At 47.3% G+C, this 21,186-nt stretch overlaps 1 protein-coding gene across 8 annotated transcripts in view; it reads left to right on the top strand.

The window, feature by feature from the left end:
* The first annotated feature begins 3,782 nt into the window (after positions 1–3,782).
* Positions 3,783–21,186, top strand: part of ZNF236 (zinc finger protein 236) — a 255,861-nt gene continuing 238,457 nt past the window's right edge. For 3 of the 8 annotated variants that reach the window (XM_068237055.1, XM_068237062.1, XM_068237054.1), the window contains exon 1: positions 19,565–19,897. In XM_068237055.1, the coding sequence (XP_068093156.1) occupies positions 19,846–19,897 (52 nt within the window). In that variant the 5' untranslated portion in view covers positions 19,565–19,845. Of the gene's footprint in view, positions 3,847–19,563; positions 19,898–20,037; positions 20,159–20,186; positions 20,258–20,292; positions 20,315–21,186 lie in introns of those variants that run through there. The other 5 variants (XM_068237059.1, XM_068237058.1, XM_068237060.1 and 2 more) reach the window with 5 other exon arrangements.

The raw sequence follows: 21,186 nt of genomic DNA, 5'->3' as shown, positions 1-21,186 counted from the left end.
CAGGACAACAACCCTCACAGATCCAAAAGAACAGGACCAGATAATTACTTGGATGACCTCTCAAGCGTCCAGCAGTGGGTTAAGCAGCACCAGCACATCACGCACGAGGTCCGAGTCCTCAGCCAGTTAAAGTCTGGGCTTTCTTTGAAGACTGCACTGAGGATGTTACCATGGCGATTTGCAAGGTGTGCAAGACCCGCCTGAGCAGGGGGAAAAGTATTAACAACCTCTCCACCACCAGCATGAGCCGCCACATTCTATCCAAACATCCCACTCTGTGGGCAAACGCGGCAGGACAGGGTACCACCAGCAACACTGCCTCCCTTGGGTTCACCAGACTCACCACCAGACCCGCCTCAGCAGCAGCAGTAGCCCAGCCATTGCGTGGTTCACAACATTCACAAACATCAGACGATGCTGACACTGTCACTTTCCGGACTAGTGCTCTTGAGGTCTCCCAGTGTTCATCAAACACAACAACCAACAGCCCTTCGGTGTGCAGCGCTACGGTTGAGTTGTCTGTCTCTGAGATGTTTGAGCACAAGAGGAAATTGCCAGCAAATGACCCCCGGGCCGTGGCAGTAACAGCCAGCCAGCATAGCCAAGCTTCTGGCCTGCGAAATGCTGCCATATCGAGTGGTGGAGACAAACAGCTTCAAGGGCATGATGTCAGTGGCCATCCCACGTTACGTGGTTCCCAGCCGCTACCACTTTGCGCGCTCTGCAGTGCCTGAGTTGCATGAGCACGTGGTCAGCTAAATAACCCGAAGCTTGAAGAATGCCGTTGCCTGCAAGGTTCACCTCACCACTGACACCTGGACGAGTGCGTTCGGCCAGGGTCGATACATCTCCCTTACCGCGCACTGGGTGAACCTTGTGGAGCCTGGCAGCGATTCCTCACCTGCTACGGCGCGGGTGTTGCCCACGCCGCAAACAGCTGGATAACAACAGCAGCACCTACCTCTCTGACTCCTTCTCCTCCAACGCATCTCAAAGCTGTACCTCATCCGGAAATGCTAACCCAGCACCAGCAGCAGTAGGATCGTGGAAGCAGTGCAGCACAGCTGTTGGCATGCGTCAGCAAGCGTTGCTGAAGCTGATCTGCCTTGGGGATAAGCAGCACACAGGGGAGGAAATTTGGAGGGGAATAAAGGAACAGACGGATTTGTGGCTGGCACCGCTGGACCTGAAACCGGGCATGAAGCTAGACACCTGGCACGAACTGGCAATGTACGCAATAGAGGTGCTGGCTTGCCCGGCAGCCAGCGTTATGTCGGAACGCTGTTTCAGTGCTGCCGGAGGCATCATCACAGATCGGCGTATCCGCCTCTCCACAGAAAATGCAGACCGTCTGACTCAAATTAAAATGAATCAATCCTGGATTGGAAACGACTACGCAACACTCCTGGACCCCAACCAAGTAACATGACCGATGAACATCTGGGATGGTTTAGCGTTTCCGGTCCCTGTTTATTGAACCTCTCATCTGTATTACATTTATGACTGCATGGCGGCAAAAAGCATTGCTGCTATATCCGCACGCTTTTTGTCCTCATGCAAGGCCTGGGTTGTTGTGTCTCACAAAGCGTGGCTTTCTCCTCCTGCGCCTCATCCTGTTCCATCACGTGTGCTGCTGCTGCTGCTGCTGCTGCTGGGTTACCGTTGCCGGTCCCTGTTTATGGAACCTCTTATCTTTATTACATTTATGACTACATGGCGGTACAAAGCATGCTATCCGCACGCTTTTTGTCCTCATGCAAGGCCTGGGTTGTTGTGTCTCACAAAGCGTGGCCTTCTCCTCCTGCGCCTCCTCCTGTTCCATCACGTGTGCTGCTGCTGCTGCTGGGTTACCGTTGCCGGTCCCTGTTTATGGAACCTCTTATCTTTATTACATTTATGACTACATGGCGGTACAAAGCATGCTATCCGCACGCTTTTTGTCCTCATGCAAGGCCTGGGTTGTTGTGTCTCACAAAGCGTGGCCGTCTACCTCCTGCGCCTCCTCCTGTTCCATCACGTGTGCTGCTGCTGCTGCTGCTGCTGCTGGGTTACCGTTGCCGGTCCCTGTTTATGGAACCTCTTATCTTTATTACATTTATGACTACATGGCGGTACAAAGCATGCTATCCGCACGCTTTTTGTCCTCATGCAAGGCCTGGGTTGTTGTGTCTCACAAAGCGTGGCCTTCTCCTCCTGCGCCTCCTCCTGTTCCATCACGTGTGCTGCTGCTGCTGCTGGGTTAGCGTTGCCGCGTGGTCCCTGTTTATTGAACCTCTTATCTTTATTACATTTATGACTACATGGCGGTACAAAGCATGCTATCCGCACGCTTTTTGTCCTCATGCAAGGCCTGGGTTGTTGTGTCTCACAAAGCGTGGCCTTCTCCTCCTGCGCCTCCTCCTGTTCCATCACGTGTGCTGCTGCTGGGTTAGCGTTGCCGCGTGGTCCCTGTTTATTGAACCACTTATCTTTATTACATTTATGACTGCATGGTGGTACAAAGCATGCTATCCGCACGCTTCTTGTCCTCATGCAAGGCCTGGGTTGTTGTGTCTCAAAGCGTGGCCTTCTCCTCCTGCGCCACCCTCCTCCTGTTCCATCACGTGTGCTGCTGCTGGGTTAGCATTACCGGTCCCTTTTCCTGGAACCTCTTATATGTATTACATTTATGACTGCATGCCGACAAAAAGCATGTTACCTGTGCAAAGAAAACAGACATTTCCCGCATTTAAAAGACAGTTTTCCCTTTGAAACTTTAAAATCGATTTTCTCAAAAACTATAAGCTCTTTTTGCTAAATTTTTTTTCCTCTTGTACCCACTCCCAAGGTGCACATACCCTGTAAATTTGGGGTATGTAGCATGTAAGGAGGCTTTACAAACCACAAAAGTTCGGGTCCCCATTGACTTCCATTATGTTCGGAGTTCGGGTCGAACACCCGAACATCGCGGCCATGTTCGGCCTGTTCGGCCCGAACATCTAGATGTTCGCCCAACACTATGTGGGACCAATTAAGATATGGTGTCCTTTAAGAAAAATTAGTGTTTTGTGTCCTCAGAGTACCTGTTGTAAACCCACATCAGTGAAGATAAAGCAAAAAATGGGGCATTCATTCTAACTTTTTATTTACATTTTTTGGCAGGTTCAATAAAGAAAGAAAATACATTTTTACACCAGGAATGACATTTATGTATTGTGCCTAAGGCACCCCACAACCACTGTTATTGTTCTTATTTAACAATAAAAGTGTCTGGGGAGTGCTGGATTCTGACTATGAGAACACAAACGTCTCTTAATGAAGCTTCAGCTGAGAGGTTTTCTATACTGATACACACAAATCAATATTCACCCCTCAATGAACGAAAGATCAGACCAAAATAATGCCCACTCAAGTGAATTCTGCATTGGAGTGATCATTTTTTGGTCACTGGCTGATACTTTAAAGAAATTGATCAACTGCCTTAAAACAAATCTGAACTGAGAATTAAGTCAAAATATAGGTCATACTTACCTCTCATGTGTTCTACTCCTAAATCTCTTTCTCCTCTCCTGCATCCTCCGTTTGTCCACTGTGATCATTAGAATTCTGTCTTCCATTTTAAAAATGGCAACGACCCTGTAAGAGCTTCTGGGTCAGCACACTGTTAAACTGTAATATTACCCACTTGAGCCATAGGGAAACATGGACATTACGTTTCACATCAGTTGTCCTTTCAGCTATAACTGATAACAACTGATATATAACTGTCATCAACCGATATATTTCAGTTCTGAGAAAATCTTGTCATGCTGGAAGAGATCATTGTAAGAAGAAAACGATGAGCTCCTGAGAGGAACTGACGGCAAAGTAAGTATGTAATATTTGCAGGTACATCATGTGTTTATTTTACATTTTACTCAGTTCAGGTTTCCTTTAAAGGTTCCCATGGACTTACTTGTGTGTACCAGGCATTACAGCTTTAAAAGTGCTAATGATACAATCTTACCATTTCTATAAAGTGCTTGCCAGAAGATGAAGAGGGACCCTGCACTGGAACGATTACTTAACCCTTTAGCAGCCAAATAAAGTAAAACTTTGTCTGCATGGCCAAAATTTTTCCTGCCACTGTGCCTTCCCCAGCCTGGCAGGGTATGCAGAGTGGGCAGCAGGGAGCTTTTAAAGTTACCGGTCTGGTCATTAGGCTTACCTGACACCTAGCAGAATTGTTAAATACAACCCGCAAATCTCAGACAACTGCCCCAAATGCCAATCTCCCTCACCCTCCTTTTTCCATCTCAACTGGAACTGTCCTGTAGTTATGGGCTACTGTGACACAAATTACTAAGTTCTTAAACGACACAATGGGTTGCCCCATGAACTCTGACCCAATTATATGCATCCTTGGTGTCATTCAAGATGAAGGTATGGAAGGTTCTCTTAAGACCTTCCTCACTGAGGTGCTGTTTATGGGACATCAGGAGGTGGTGTGCAGGTGGCTTGCGACCATGCCGCCTACATTACCTAGCTGGATAAAATGCTAGACAGCACCCCACCTCATAAAAAAACTGGTCTATACGCACCGAGGCGCATTAAAGAGGTTTCACCTTGTCTGGGACTGATGGAAGAACCGCTCTAATAACTTCTAATTAATTCAATTCCTATTACACACCAATGCAGGGTATGAATATGATGTATGTGTAAGGACAGGGCTGGCCTTTGACCTGAGCGACCGATGCGATCGCTTAGGGCGCCGGCTTCCAGGGGGCGCTCCTGCCGCCTGTGTTTTAATGCGGAAGCTGCGGCCCCGGCTGGGTCCGTCTCGCTCCGCCCCCTGGTGCCACTGATGGGGGTGATGGGGGGCAAAGTTGGCAAACATACCCGTGATAGAGGGGGAGCCGCGGGGAGGGCAGCCCAACCTCTCCCTCCCTTCCTCTCCGAGCCACCCTCCGTGCTCCCCCCTCCAATGCAGACTGCTTAACAGGAAGTTTAGTGTGCATCAGTGACAATGTAGAAGAGGAGACCAGCGGCAAGTGAGAGGCGCCGGCGATCGGAACCAGGGAGGTGAGTTGTTCTCTCTGCAGTCTGCATCGGAGGGGGGGGGCACGGAGGGTGGCCCGGAGAGGAAGGGAGGGAGAGGTCAGGCTGCCCCCCCCTGCGGCTCCCCCTCCACTATGAGGGGGGGGCAGCTACCTATCTAATCTATACTGGGGGCAGCTACCTATCTAGCCAATACTGGGGGCAGCTACCTATCTAGCCAATACTGGGGGCACCTACCTATCTAACCTATACTGGGGGGCACCTACCTATCTAATCTATACTGGGGGCAGCTACCTATCTAGCCAATACTGGGGGCACCTACCTATCTAACCTATACTGGGGGCACCTACCTATCTAATCTATACTGGGGGCAGCTACCTATCTAATCTATACTGGGGGCAGCTACCTATCTAATCTATACTGGGGGAGCTACCTATCTAGCCAATACTGGGGGCACCTACCTATCTAACCTATACTGGGGGGCAGCTACCTATCTAACCTATACTGGGGGGGGGGGGGGCAGCTACCTATCTAATCTATACTGGGGGCACCTACCTATCTAACCTATACTGGGGGGCAGCTACCTATCTAATCTATACTGGGGGCAGCAACCTATCTAATCTATACTGGGAGCAGCAACCTATCTAATATATACTGGGGGCAGCTACCTATCTAACCTATACTGGGGGGTGGGGGGTAGCTACCTATCTAACCTATACTGGGGGCAGCTACCTATCTAGCCAATACTGGGGGCACCTACCTATCTAACCTATACTGGGGGGCAGCTACCTATCTAATCTATACTGGGGGGCAGCTACCTATCTAATCTATACTGGGGGCAGCTACCTATCTAACCTATACTGGGAGGGGGGGGGGGTGCAGCTACCTATCTAATCTATACTGGGGGAACTACCTATCTAGACAATACTGGGGGCACCTACCTATCTAACCTATACTGTGGGGCAGCTACCTATCTAATCTATACTGGGGGCACCTACCTATCTAACCTATACTGGGGGGGGCAGCTACCTATCTAATCTATACTGGGGGCACCTACCTATCTAACCTATACTGGGGGGCTGCTACCTATCTAATCTATACTGGGGGCAGCTACCGATCTAATCTATACTGGGGGCAGCAACCTATCTAATCTATACTGGGAGGGGGGGGGGGGGGCAGCTACCTATCTAATCTATACTGGGGGCACCTACCTATCTAACCTATACTGGAGGGGGGGCAGCTACCTATCTAATCTATACTGGGGGCAGCTACCTATCTAATATATACTGGGGGAAGCTACCTATCTAATCTATACTGGGGGCAGCAACCTATCTAATGTATACTGGGAGCAGCAACCTATCTAATCTATACTGGGGGCAGCTACCTATCTAACCTATACTGGGGGCAGCTACCTATCTAATCTATACTGGGGGCAGCTACCTATCTAACCTATACTAAGGGGCACCTACCTATGGTAGACCCCCCCCCCTTAGTGTATATAGGCTACTAGTCTTGTAGATGTAGGCAGATTCCCCCTTTAGTGTATATAGGCTACTGGTCTTGCAGTCGCAGATCCCCTTCTAGTGTATTTAGGCAGCAGATACCACCCCCCCCCCCCCTCATTAGCGTGTGTGTGTGGTGCGCTCACACGCAAAGAGGATGAAATGGGGGGGCAAAATCTGGTTATGCTCAGGGCGCTGTAAAACCTAAGGCCGGCCCTGTGTAAGGATCCCTCCTGCCAGTTGCAGCGGAGCTGCTGCCGAGCCGTTTTGATTTCTCTACCTGCATTTGGTTGCTTGGTTTTGTTTGCAATTGCCATGAGAATCTTTGGTATTTGCAATCACACTGTAGTATAGAGTATCCCAGGATGATGTCATGAATCCGCCTATGGCTTGCTGCAGTTTAACTGCAGTCAGGCAGCTGTGGATTTCTTACATGCATGCATTTGTAATAAGAATCTCTTCTATTCACACACAGCTTACAGCCTTCAATCAGTGTAGCACAGGATTGCATGATTACCATTCAGCTGTGTGGGAATTTGCATATCTGTTCCCATTGGCCGATGTCCATATAAAAGCCTGTCTCTCATTCCAGACCTTGCTTGACATAGCTTACCCGAGTTGTTGCTGGGTCCATGCTGTAATAGTTGTATTTTGTATTGCTTTGCTTTGTATTACCTTGCCTGCCTGGACGTTCACTGCACCCGCGGGGGTAAGTGAAGTCTTACCATCCTGCTAGTGGGAAACTTCCTTCACCACGTTGGTGACTGGTGGTTATCCTGCTAGCTCTATTCCTGTGGACGTGACTGTAGCAGCGGTTGCTATTAGCTCCTGTTTGTCTTGTCTGTATCAGTGTAAATATTTGCTATTGTTAGGCAAACAATCCTTCTGTCTGTCTATTCCTTACTCAGTCAGAAGCTCAGGACTGCGGTCGTCCTGAGCAACCAGTGTGTCTTGTTGCTGTGGGCAATCTTGCTTCCTTGTCCATAACGCCTGTGGTGATCTGCGTAGCCTATTTTTTTTAATCACCCAGCTACATAGTCTTGTTTGTTCTGGTGGCACTCTGGCTTTCTTGGCCTCAGCTGCTATACCTTGCACCTCCAAGGCCTGGGTGTAACCGAAGCCGCGCATGTGTTTCCTCATCTCCCGTTCAAGCGGGGACCCACCACGTAGGGTGAAGGTTGTGGTAGATTAGGGCATAGCAGCTGAAGGAGATCTGCCAGGCATTGCAGTATGCTTTATCTGTAATGTGCTCTCTTACCACATGTATCCGCTGCATTTGTTTTAAAAAAAAAAAAAGGTTACCTGTCTGGACCGGCTTCTTCTTACTCCTTGCAGCGGCAATGTAATCCGGACATGCATTCTCGGTTCTGATCACATGATATGACATGTGATCATGATCCAGGAGATTGTGTCAGTGTTACAGCACCACCCGGTGGTGGAAGAGGGTGATGGGAGAGTCAGAATCTCTTCCATTACCCCTCTTCCATCACTGGGTGGTGCTGTAATGCTGACACAGTCTCCTGGATCCCGACCACATATCATATCATGTGATTGGGACCCAGAAAACTTGTTAGAAGTTCAGAGCCACTGATGGAGAAAGAGAAGAAGCTGTCTGGAACAGGGAACTATAACTGCTCCCTGCCACCTGCACTAGGAAGCCAAACAAGATTTGCCAGCAGAGGTTTAGAATGCACAGCAGCTTTAAAAATTTCATTTGAAACTGCAAATGAGTTAAGAGAGGAGCCTCTGGATCCTCCAGAGGCTTCCCACACTGCCCTCTGGTCCCACACTGCTCACCTGGACCCTCCTGAAGCATCGGTACCGCGCTGTTCTTCTGACACGAGCGCAGCTATGTTGCACCCGCACAAGCACGGCCGAACCTGCACAGTAGCACGAGCAGCTTCAGTTCACTCCGGCTCGCGCATGCGCAGTACAGCCACACTCGTGCCTGAAGAGAAGAGTGATCCCGATATGACTACAGACAAGCCCTTGTCGGTAATCTTCTGGGGGTCCACGCTCGGCTACGGGGGACCATAGGATGGCGTAGGAAGCCTTTCTAGGATCCAGAGGCCCCCTTTCTTAGTTAAGTGATGATTTTTTTAACGTTTGACGCCTCAAGTAAATTTTACATGTAAGTGTTGATATGTTCTATCTAATGTTCAAAGACTAAACCAATGTAAACATAAAAATATTGATTACTGTTCCAAAAATGTCTTGGGCAGTTAAAGTGCCACTCTAGCCCTGACATTCTAGGAACAGCAGTCACATGCCTGCTAAATTTTCCACAGATTTAAAGTGAACCAGAGACGAAGCACCCTCATGTATTTTACCATATAGATCAGTGGGAACATTAGAGAAAACACCTACCATGCTTTCTGTTTCATTCTGCACTGCACAGCTTGTTTCTGATCAGACCTGATAAAATCACGGACTGAGCATTTAGTCTGGCTTTACTATAATGACTCCGCTATAATGATTCCTGAGCAGAGCCAGCAGGGGGCAGGCTTGGACTTGAAAAGACACGAGAGAACACAGACCGAGCTATAAATATTCCTGAGCAAAGCCAGACTGAAACCTCAGTCGGGGATTTTATCAAGACTGATTAGAAGCAAGCTGTGCAGTGCAGAATGAAACAGAGTAGGGTAGGTGTTTTCTCTAATGTTCCCACTGATATATATGGGAAAATACATGAGGGTGCTTCGTCTATGGTTCCCTTTAAAGGAAACCACAGATGAATAATACTTACCGTTTTATACATACCTGGGGCTTCCTTCAGCCCCATCCGCACGGATCGCTTCCACACCACCGTCCTCCGCTGCCTGCAGCTCAGGTACCGGGTCCTGTAACTTCCTCTAGTCGTGGCCAGTCTGTGCAAGAGGAAGTGCGCTCTTCACGTATCTCTCCAGCAACTGGCCGCGACTGAAGGAAGTTATGGGACCTGATACAGGAGCTGCAGGAAGCGGAGGACAGCAGCGTGGGAGCAATCCGTGCGCATGGGGCTGGAGGAAGCCCCAAGTATGTATAAAATGTCGTAGTCACTCACTGCTGCTCCAGTCCCCCGCTGGCAGCATTCTGACCTCGGAGGTCGGCGGGCCGCATTGCGTACATTTTTACACATTCCCGCTAGTGCAGGAAGATTAACATATACATTTTTACTCGTTAGTGGTTAAAAATTTACGCATTAAACCACTAACGCGTAAAAATGTATGTGTTAATGTTTCTGCACTAGCAGGAATGCGTAAAAATGTACGCAATCCGAGGTCGGAATGCTGCCAGCGGGGGACTGGAGCAGCAGTGACTACGAGGGCACAGGATGGCTGCATGGGGCTGGTAGAAGCCCCAGGTAAGTTAAACTCATTTTTCTATTTTGCTTGGACCATCCCTTTAAAGGCTCATAAACGTCACACCACACAAAAGTAAAAAGGTGGTGCAGTCCGCTAGGAACCCTCCATGGATCAATGAAGATGTGTTGGAATAATAAAAACACAATGCTGTGATCTCCTACATGAATAGCTGTAATCTGGCCTAATCAGCCAGGTTGATATTCACAATCACTGCAAAAAACACCACCCAGGCAAACCCATGAATGTTGCAACTGCAGAATATCATGGTTAAAGTGGACCCAAATTAAAAATACAACATTTCAGAAATAAAATTTTCTAAATTATAATAAATAGCAGCCTTTTTTTCAGCTGCATCATGACAAATAACATATTTTACATTTTCTGGAGGAACCCCTCCCTTTCTTTCATATTGCCGGGACAGAATCTGGCAGACTGGTGGAGGAGATTAAAAAACAAAAACAAAATACAGGCTGCTACTGATGATGTCACTGGGGAGGTGATCTCAGCTTGTGTGAGATTTCACATAGACAACACCCCTGTGAGGGAGGGTAGCTGATGACAAACACACCCATGATCTAAAACCTCCTACTAAGCTCATACGGAATGGCTGCCACCTGTATAACCCTAGTTATGAAAGGAGAAGGGCGAAAAGCATGCACTGAAATGCTTATAGGCTTGAAGGAGTGTTTATTTATCTTTGTATGTGTCAGAGTGGTGCAACTAAATATTTTGTATTAAAAAAATGTTTGGTTTGGGTCCGCTTTAAAGTGCATACAGACACTAGCGCACACAGTTTATCCACCAGTCTGCTGACAACCGAACGCCTTCCTGCTAAAATTTCATGCAGCTCAAGAGGAGTGTCCGTGACCCCATGTGTGACAGACAACGCGCAAAATGGTACCAAAAAGCATCTCGTGTCATTTCTGAGCGTGGCTGCACTCAAATGTGTCTCCATAAGAAAGGCCCCTCCCACATACCTATACCAAGCGCTTTCCAGCGAGTTGTGATTACATTAGATTTTGTGACCTGACAGGCATAATTTTACCGATATACTACAATTACTACTATTTTGCACCAGAGTTGGCTACTAATGGAAGGAGTATGGCACAACTGTAAACCTACCAAGACAAGGCCGTCCACCTAAACTCACAGGCCGAACAAGGAGAGCGCTGATCAGAAATGCAGTCAAGAGGCCCATGGTGACTCTGGATGAGCCGCAGAGATCTACAGCTCAGGTGGGGGAATCTATCCATAGGACAACTATTAGTCGTGCACTGCACAAAGTTGGCCTTTATGGAAGAGTGGCAAGAAGAAAGCCATTGTTAATAGAAAAGCATAAGAAGTCCCGTTTGCAGTTTGCCACAAGCCATGTGGGGGACACAGCAAACATGTGGAAGAAGGTGCTCGGGTCAGATGAGACCAAAATGTAACTTTTTGGCCAAAATGCAAAACGATGTGTGGTGGAAAACTAAGGCCCCGTTCACACTTGCGTTTCTGTGCCAAACGGACCGGATCGGATCCGGTCTGGTTGCATCAGGTATGTATACGGCTGCGATCCGGATCCGTTTGGTAAAAGTTATAAATAAAACTATATAATTGTTGGGGTCTGGGAGGTCAGCAGAAGGTGCACCTGTAGAATCAGGTCCTCCGCTGTTTAGGCCTAACCTCCACCTCCGACATACTGCCAAACAGCTCCAGCATGCTGCTCCACTCCAGAAATGCTTGGCCCATGTGTCTCCATCCAAAATGGCCACTAGAATACGCATAGGAAGTGGGGTAGAACGTCAGGTGTTTGTAGCCAGTGTGTTCTGTGCTTTCCGTTTCCCATTGGTTTCTATTTCCGGATGGTGCAGTCAGGCTCCGGTCCTGGTGCGTGGCCTGGTTGATCCGGACCCGAAAAACAGCGCATGTTGGAAAAGTGTCCGGAGTCCGGATCTGATCCGGCTCCGTTCTGTACGGAACGGCTGCATGTGAACGTCCGCATAGACTTTGCATTGCTATGCGGAACGTACGTTCCGTTTGTACAGTATACGGTCCGGATCCGATCAGGCGAATCCGGACAGCGAACGCTAATGTGAACCAGGCCTTACACTGCACATCACTCTGAACACTCAATCCCCACTGTCAAATATGGTGGTGGCAGCATCATGCTCTGGGGGTGCTTCTCTTCAGCAGGGGCAGGGAAGCTGGTCAGAATTGATGGGAAGATGGATGGAGCCAAGTACAGGGCAATCTTGGAAAAAACCTCTTGGAGTCTGCAAAAGACTTGAGACTGGGGCGGAGGTTCACCTTCCCGCAGGACAACGACCCTAAACATAAAGCCAGGGCAACAATGGAATGGTTTAAAACAAAACATATCCATGTGTTAAAATGGCCCAGTCAAAGTCCAGATCTAAATCTAATCAAGAATCTGTGGCAAGATGTGAAAACTGCTGTTCATCTAATCTGACTGAGCTGGAGCTCTTTTGCAAAGAACAATGGGCAAGGATTTCAGTCTCTAGATGTGCAAAGCTGGTAGAGACATACCCTAAAAGACTGGCAGCTGTAATTGCAGCAAAAGGTGGTTCTACAAAGTATTGACTCAGGGGGCTGAATAATTACGCACACACCACTTTGCAGTTATTTTTTTTTTTTTAAATGTTTGGAATCATAAATGTTTTTTGTTCCACTTCTCACGTGTACACTACTTTGTATTGGTCTGTCACATGGAATTCCAATAAAATTGATTCATGTTTGAGGCAGTAATATGACAAAATGTGGAAAACTTCAAGGGGGCCGAATACTTTTGCAAACCACTGTAGCAGACTACTGTCACTGCTACTTTTGTTGGTGTCCTCATGCCCAAATTTCCAGCTATATGCAAAAATAGATCCAGGAGCACCAATGCAAGATCAAAAATAAGTGTGTGCCAAGGTCCCACCCCAGTAGCAAAGGGGTCGTAACAATAGAAATCCAGCAAAGGACCGGCACAACAGCAGTGCATTGTAGCTCAAATACTTTAATGAGACATCAAAAGAAGTTGCTTCTTTTGATGTCTCGTTAAAGTATTTGAGCTATAATACACTGCTGTGGTGCTGGTCCTTTGCTGGATTTCTAAATTACCAGCTATAGTCTGTATTTTATTATGAATTTGCCAGGTGCCACTCGGACCCAAATAGTCTGTTTCTCCTGGCAGGTGTACTAGAGCAATTTGTGGATTCACCACCTGCAGCTACTTGTGTAAAACGGGCGTTCCAGGTGCCGCCTACTATTCTATGATCTCCAACCGAAAATTCCATGTTCTAATATTTCTAGACTTACTGTTCAACCTTGAAATGGACATTAGTAACATAACAGTAACCCCAGTGGTGTGGTCAGACCATCACATAATACAGTTTGCTATTGAACATCACCCTATCAAGCAGCTCCCTAAAGAAACAATCAAAACCCGTCCCCTGAGTAAATTAACACCGGAGAGGATAACTGCCAACCTGGATTTTACAAATCTGCTCCACAGTCAAATGGACCCAAACACTCTAGTAACCCAGTACAACAACACAATATATGAAACACTTGACAGTATTGCCCCATGACGCACCAAATCAGCAACCAGAAAGCAGAAAGCTAATTGGTTTGACAAAACCATCATGGATCTAAAAAAGAAAGGGCGCAGACTAGAAAGACAGTGGCATAAATCAGGATCTGAGGAGCACAAATCTAGCCTAGTTCAACACCTCAGACAATACTAACAAGCAATAACCAAGAAAAAATCAGACTTTATCTCGCACAAAATATCTACAGCCAACAACAGAGCTGCTCCTTTCTTCCACACAGTGGAATCACTCTGCAGTCCTTCCTGCCTAAAAGCCCCAACCACATTCTCCAGGGAAAGGTGTGAAGAATTCTCTGCCTTCTTCACAAACAAGGTGTCTACCATCCGTGCCAGCATTACACCAACACCATCAACTGACCACTGGACTTTGCATATGCCTACTACCGTACCACCATGGCAAGTCTTTCACACTCTGAGTGAAGAAGATTTTGGAATTCTCAGTCTCCGCCCCATTACCTGCGACCTGGATCCTGGCCCAACTGGATCCTTAATGCAGTGCCCAGAGCTGATCAGGCCAGCACTTCACAAAATCACTCAGTGCTCCTTGCAAAGTGGACTTTTCCCAAAAGAACTAAAGAAAGCAATCATAAAACCCCTCTTGAAGAAACCATCACTAGATCCTGATTCTGTAACCAACTACAGACCTGTGGCGAACTTACCATTCCTATCAAAAGTTATTGAGAAAGCAGTCGCCAACCAGCTAGAAGCCAGGCTTACAGATAACAACATCTTTGATACCTTTCAGTCAGGATTCAGGAAAAGGCACAGCACTGAAACGGCATTAGTCCGAGTAATGAATGATCTACTTACTGCAAGGGACAAGGGTGATTGATCAATTCTGATTCTCCTTGACTTGTCAGCAGCATTTGATACTGTGGATCATGAAATACTAATCCAGCGACTGAAGAATTACTGTGGCCTAAGGGGTACTGTTCTTAGCTGGTTTCAGACCTTCCTATCTGGCAGGACACAGCAAGTATGTCTGGGCACACACTACTCTAATCCAGTGCCCCTTGCCTATGGAGTCCCACAGGGTTCTGTACTATCACCATTACTCTTTCCAGTCTACATGCTCCCACTGGGCAAAATAATCCAGAACTATGGCCTAGGATACCATTGTTATGCAGATGACACACAACTGTATCTGTCCTTCAAGCCTGGCACCCAAGACCCATCAGCACCCATAAATGCGTGTCTAGTGGATTTACAAAATTGGATAAACACCAGCTGGCTGAGGCTGAACTCTGACAAAACAGAGGTGTTGGTGGTAGGTGGTCCACACATGATGGATAAAGTTCAAAACGCTTACGACCTCAATCTAGCAATTGGGGGAGATACTGTACAGTATAAAGAAACTGTGCGAAACCTTGGGGTGATCCTGGATGGAAATCTAAAACTCAGACAGCAGGTATCAGCTGTCGTCAAGTCTTCCTTCTTCCATCTAAGAAATATAGCGAAAATCAACCACCTTATCCCAGCTGAAGACCTACCTGCCCTGGTTCATGCATTTGTATCCTCCCGCCTAGACTACTGCAACGCCCTGTTCATCGGATCTACAGATAAGGTTCTGCGCCCCTTACAGCTAGTACAGAATGCTGCAGCCAGACTCCTAGCCAATGCCCCCCGCAGCTCACACATCACCCCAGTACTGCAAACTCTTCACTGGTTTCCAGTAAAATTGAGAATCAATTTTAAGATATGCCTGCTGACATTCAAGGCTCTACACCACATGGGACCCAAATACATAGCGGATCTTTTGGAACTTTATGCCCCTCCACGCACCCTCCGCTCTGCCAACAAGATGAAGCTGGTTATTCGCAGGATACACTTAACATTTGGTGCTCGGGCCTTTTCCTACGCAGCCCCTACTCTATGGAACTCACTTCCACAATCAGTACGAGAGGCTCCTTCTCTGGACAGCTTTTAAAAAAAAGGCTAAAAACTCACCTCTTTTCCCAAGCCTTTGAGACTGCATAATGCAGGGTCACATCGCTTTGTGTCCCCCGGGAGAAAAGCGCTATATAAATATTATTGTTATTTCTTTTCATCTAGCTTTGGGAATCGGCTGATCATGTAAGTAAATCATTAGCTTCCAAATTCAAAGGCCTCTATTCCAGGGCTGTGGAGTTGGAGCAATTTTGGGTACCTGTAGTCAGGTTTCATAAACTGAGGAGTCGGATAATTTTAATACCAAATTCACAGCCCTGGTAAGTATTAGACTAAGGGCTCGTTTCCACTTGTGCGTGGCATGCATCGTGCGGGACGCGATGCCGTCACAGCTGCTCGCCTCTCGCAGCGAATCCCTTTAGCCGCGCTATGCGCGGCTATGGGATTCGGACAGCGACCCAAGAATTTTTGGTAATATTCCGTTAGCTGGGCACAACCACCAGGTGGCGTTAATTACTATTCCCCCTCCAGGCCGCCATGGATAGTAGGAAAAGATGTAACTCTGGTGGAGTTTTATCGCCACCTAGTGGATGCGCCCGGCTAATGGAAAAGAACCAAATGTTTGCTGCAGGGCCTCAAATTTTTCCCCAGTCACGAATTTGGAAGCTTTTCATAGACTTCTATATGCTGCCAAATTCCATCCGAATTCGTGGCCAGGGAATCGGCCCGTTTTCGCACAAATGGAAACCTAGCCTAAGGAGTAGGAGCTATTTTGGGTACCTGGAATCAGAGATTTCATAAACGGAGGAGTCGGATGATTTTTATAACCACACCGCAGTTACTGCACGTGGAAAATTAGACTGAACATAACCATGTCTACATTTACAATGTTTTCTGCCTGAAATGACCAACTGGAGAAAAAGTGCGGTAAAAAAAAGTGTGGAAACATGGTAAAAATGTGTTATTTTAGAAGTAAATTCAGTAAAAAATTAAATTCATAATGGAAAAAGAAAGCATTATTTAATCTTTAATTACCAATTTTTTTATCATCTGTAAGTACCCGGCGCCATTTTTTCACTTTACACTAGTGTTGTCCGGATCATGAACGATTCGGATCTTTGATCCGAATCTCTTTTGTGAGTCTAATCATCCGGATCATCAAAATGAACGATTGGATTCACAAAGGGGTGGAGCCAAGAGCGGCACCCCCCTCTCAGCGGGCGTCCTGGAAGCAGAGCAGAGATGGATCGCTCAGTTGGAGGGACAGGTAGATGAGAGAAGGGACATGGGTGCCACTGCCAGATATGTGTAGAGCACACGTACTGGCTGGAATGTGCTGCTCATTTTAGGCTGTCTGTTCCGTTGTAGTGCATAGTGAACAAATGGGAAACGTTTGGCTCAGAAGCACAGCTCAGTAACTTTGCAGACAGCGTGCTGGGCTAGAATGACAGGGCAGGCACTGTGATTGCAGTGCAATATGATACTCCTGCACTCTGCTCTAAACAGCTGCACTTATCTTCTCCCTAAATGTATGATGAGTGTTGGAGGTGAGAAAAGGACACATTTTGGAATGCTTTCTTTCACTGTGAGACGTTTGCAATCAAAGTATACAGATAAACATATAAGGGAAACATATTTAAAGCATATGATTGCAACATGTGGGTAATGTGTGCAAAACATTTCTGCTCTCTGCTCACCCCTCTTCGTCCACCTCCTCCCTGCTCTGTCCACTCCCTGCCCTCTGTCCATCTTCTCAGCTTCTCTGTCCGTCCACCCCCTTCCCTTCTCTGTCCACTGCAGGGAAAGTCCTGTCCTGATAGTCATTTCAATGCTTCCCTAGTAAAATGATTCGAGATCTGGATCTTTTCAATGATCCAATTCGAATCATCCGAATCATTGAAAAGATCAGGACTTCTCATCTCTACTAGTGATGGGAATTCCGGCTCTTCTCGGAGAATCGGCTCTACTGAATCGGCTCCCATTAAAGAGCCGGCTCTGAATCGGCTCTTCATTAAATATCACTAGACACCACTCAGAATCGGAGTAAAAGCCCCGCCCCCGTCTCCATGACAACTCCACACTGCTTCTCTGACTGGGGCAATCCCTCCTGCTACTGCTCTGCCCCACACTTCTACAAGCTGCAAGTGGAGGACTACATCTCCCAGCATGCCTCAGCGCCCTTTATTACACAGCAAATCAGAGCTGTGTGGGGCGGCTGAGCCATCGGTTCTTTCAAAACTGAGAACCGGCTCTTGTCGTTCACAGCAAAGAGTCGGCTCGTTCGCGAACGATCCATCACTAATCTCTACTTTACACTCAGTTACATGTAGTCTACAGCCTTTTGAGCAGTGTTTGCTGAACTTTAGAATTTTTTCACGGAAACCAATATTTTCTGCAATTCTAACAACTGTTTAACGCAGGGGTTCTCAAACTGGGTGCCGTGGCACCCTGGGGTGCCTCGAGCACTTGCCAGGGGTGCCTCGGCATGCATCCTAATCCTTTTGGGGGTGCTGCTGAATAAGGGTCAGAACAGCATTTCGATAGTTATTTTTGCTGAGGGGTGCCTTTAACCAAAATTTACCGCACATCACTGGCGAACTCAGGGGGCTATTCCGGGTGTCTGGAACCTCCCCACTGCACTGAGCTGTGTATTCAGCCAGGGAAGCCTGCATAATATAAACAGCCTCATTCTCCCTCCCTTCTTACTTCTGGTGCCTCCCTCCAGCTAATAGAATGAGAGAGGCAGCCGAGCTTCCCTCACAACCCTCACAAGAAGATGCAGCCTGCAGTGAGAGAATGTTGATTATGGAGTCCTGGACTCTCCACAGCACAGAAGTGTCAGACATGATGAAATTAGAGTGCAGGCAAGCTGGTAAATATGCACAGCATGATGCAGAGCTTGCCTGGACTCAGGGTCTGTGGGCAAACATCTGTCTGGTCTCTCCCCATTGTTATAACGACTGCATGTGTGGATAAGGTGTGGATAACAAGCTGAAAAGTTTTTGACAGTCCCTAGACTCCAGGAGGGCTTCTTTCTGACTTGTGTGAGAGACTGACAGGGACAGGAGTCCGATTACAGGCAAGTAGCCTGTGTGATGTGGGACTTCAATACAGATAAGTTCTCTGCTCCATCTCAGGCTATTCTCAATTTCTCCACTCCTCTCTCTGGGCTAGTGCACGCCAAAATGACAATAGCAATCGCTAGCAATTTGTGAGTGTGATTTTGTGAAGTGATTTTCAGAGCGATTTTTGAATGAATTGCTCAAAAACATGCTACATGCAGTATACCTGCGATTTTGAAAAAGTCACAACGCTGCTGTGGGAACACCCACATAGGGTAACATTAGCCAAGCGCTTTTCAAATCACTGTTGATTTGAAAAACGCTCAGAAGCACTCTTGGTGTGCACCAGCCCTCCCTCATTCACCTTTGTTTCCCTCTTCCCCTAGAGCTGACTGTGTGTTCTTGTCTTACAGGAAAGCTAAATAAAAGTGCAATCCTGGTGAGGCAAAATATTATTATTTAGTATTTATGTAGCGCCGACATCTTCCGCAGATGCATATATCCCTGCATCATATGGGTATCGCTTGCGCTATGTGAAACTATGTAGCATATTCCACTGAATTGTCCAAACTAAGTCTATCTCCTGTTCCTCTCTTGGGGAGTTGTTCCAGCGCTGTACCCCATTCACATTTGCTGCTACCAGAAGCCCTCAGAAACACTAGTGTCCTTGAGTACTTCCAAAGATAGGCAGCTCCGTAACACGCCAGCGCACTTTTGTGCATGGGCAGTATGGAGCCACCTGTATTCGGAAGCACTCGGGACATACGTGCTTCTGGACCTTTCAGGAACCCCCCCCCCCCCCTTAAAAATCCTGCGTTTGCCCCTGCACATTTATTGTGAATAGATGCCAGTTTGTCATCAGCAGAGAAAGATGGTTTCAATGCACACAGTCAATGGCGCCCACAATGAAGAAACGCAGACAAGAAATTGAAAATGTATGTGACAGTCTGCAATAAAACGCAAAATCCTTAATAAAGTATTGTAAAGAAAATGTTTTACCTAAAACTTTAAAACAAAAAGTAACAAGTAATCATAGCCTGGGTTTATAACAGCTCGCTAGCTACTAGACATTTTTAAAACTGCTCATAAACACCATGTATGCACTGAAAGGGACTACAACTCCCAACTCGCATTGCGAATGGATCAACCAGCGCTGTCACAGCGAGCGAGTACTCCAGCCTGTGTTTGAATGCACGACCATCAGTTCCATGTGCAGCCAGAACAACCCAGCCAGCGCCACACAGGACCCCTACTGGGAAAATGAACATAATCGCAACAGGTTCAATACTGATCGCTAACGTCATCACCAAAACCCCGCCCCACCGTGCTTCCTCCGCCGCGGACGCGTCTTCTTCCTTCTCCTCCCAGTGCTGCTTCCGCCGCCGTTGTGAAAAAAGAGGAAGAGGCGACATTATCCTGAAAGAAAAAATAATCCGAGCCCAATGCCGCGGGGCCGACCCCCAAAACCACGGGCCGAAGACGTATCGCAGTCAGGTAAAAAAAACCTCAATTGGGTAAAAGAGAACGCAGCTTGCAGTGACCAGAAGCAGCTTCTGCCACACACAGATAGGATTGTGTGTATGAGCACATATAGTCCCCGGATGTAGAGGAGAGGCCGGACTGTACAAGTGTGAGGCGTCTTCTCCCGGAGACTGTGCGGAATGATCTGGGTGGGGGCCGTAGCACCCGGACTACAGGCAGCGGAGGATGAGGCTGTGTTGTATGGATGGAGGGGATATGTGTAGTCCGCTACCGGTGTGTGTAGCAGGGGCCGCGCTGCGGGAGTTGTGCCAGCTGCATGTAGTGCTGCACACGTACTGTACGCCCAGCAGCGAGTTATGGCTGCGGATATCTGTGTGTTTCTATTGCCCTGCATGGTGCAGCTTATGTGCTTATAGTACAAGTATATTCGTACGCATATTTACAATGTGTTATTAAACTGGAACTCTGTTCAATGTGTAACTTCTATGTCACTGCTTATTTTCAAACTAGTACTTTTCTAATTATACTAACGTGATTGTACAGTCTTACAGTTTCTAATATGAGGGACTACTGAACTTTTTCAAGTCTATTTGCTAAAATTACCGATCTACTACATAGGATTAGTAAAATTGTACAATCAAAATTGTTTCATTGATGTACACCTTGTGTTGCACACAGCAGATTATATTTATTAAAACTAGTGCAGGGAAAGTAAGAGGAAACAAGTGCAAAAAGTGGAGGTTACTCAGTGACTAATAAGTATGAGGCAGTTGTACCTAAATGAAAAAATTGATCATTTCTTGAAATAATAAAAGACAGGGGCGTAGCTAAGGAGCTGTGGGCCCCCGGTGCAAGTTTTACATTGGGGCCCCCCAAGCACTCTATACATAACAATTGATTCAGCGCACCAAAACCTGCCAATGGCAACTACAGTGTCAGAGGTGCAAGAAGGGGATGGGAAACAGTGTGTTAATGATTACCACTATTCAAAGTATCTATAGAAGTGATTATTATGAGCACAGGACCAATAGAGAGCTAATACTGTAGTTGAGGGAGGGCCCCTCTGGCCCAAGGGCCCCGATGCGGTCGCAACCTCTGCAACCCCTATTGCTACGCCTCTGATAAAAGATAAGAGCAAGCGGTGTGAGGACGGGGAATACCACTCCCTTGGAAGTAGCGATAAGCATGCATATTATAGCTAAGTCAATGGAGACAGACCTCCCAAGCAGCAGCAGTGAGAGCAGCGCACGGAGGGACTCAGGCAGCTTCTGTTACGCCAGCCTACCGACAGCCTAGACCCA

Source organism: Hyperolius riggenbachi, chromosome 5 (genome assembly GCF_040937935.1).
Source record: "Hyperolius riggenbachi isolate aHypRig1 chromosome 5, aHypRig1.pri, whole genome shotgun sequence".
Classification (NCBI taxonomy): Eukaryota; Metazoa; Chordata; class Amphibia; order Anura; family Hyperoliidae; genus Hyperolius; species Hyperolius riggenbachi.
Note: the sequence above shows the minus strand (reverse complement) of the source record. Positions and strands in the feature narration are given on the sequence as shown.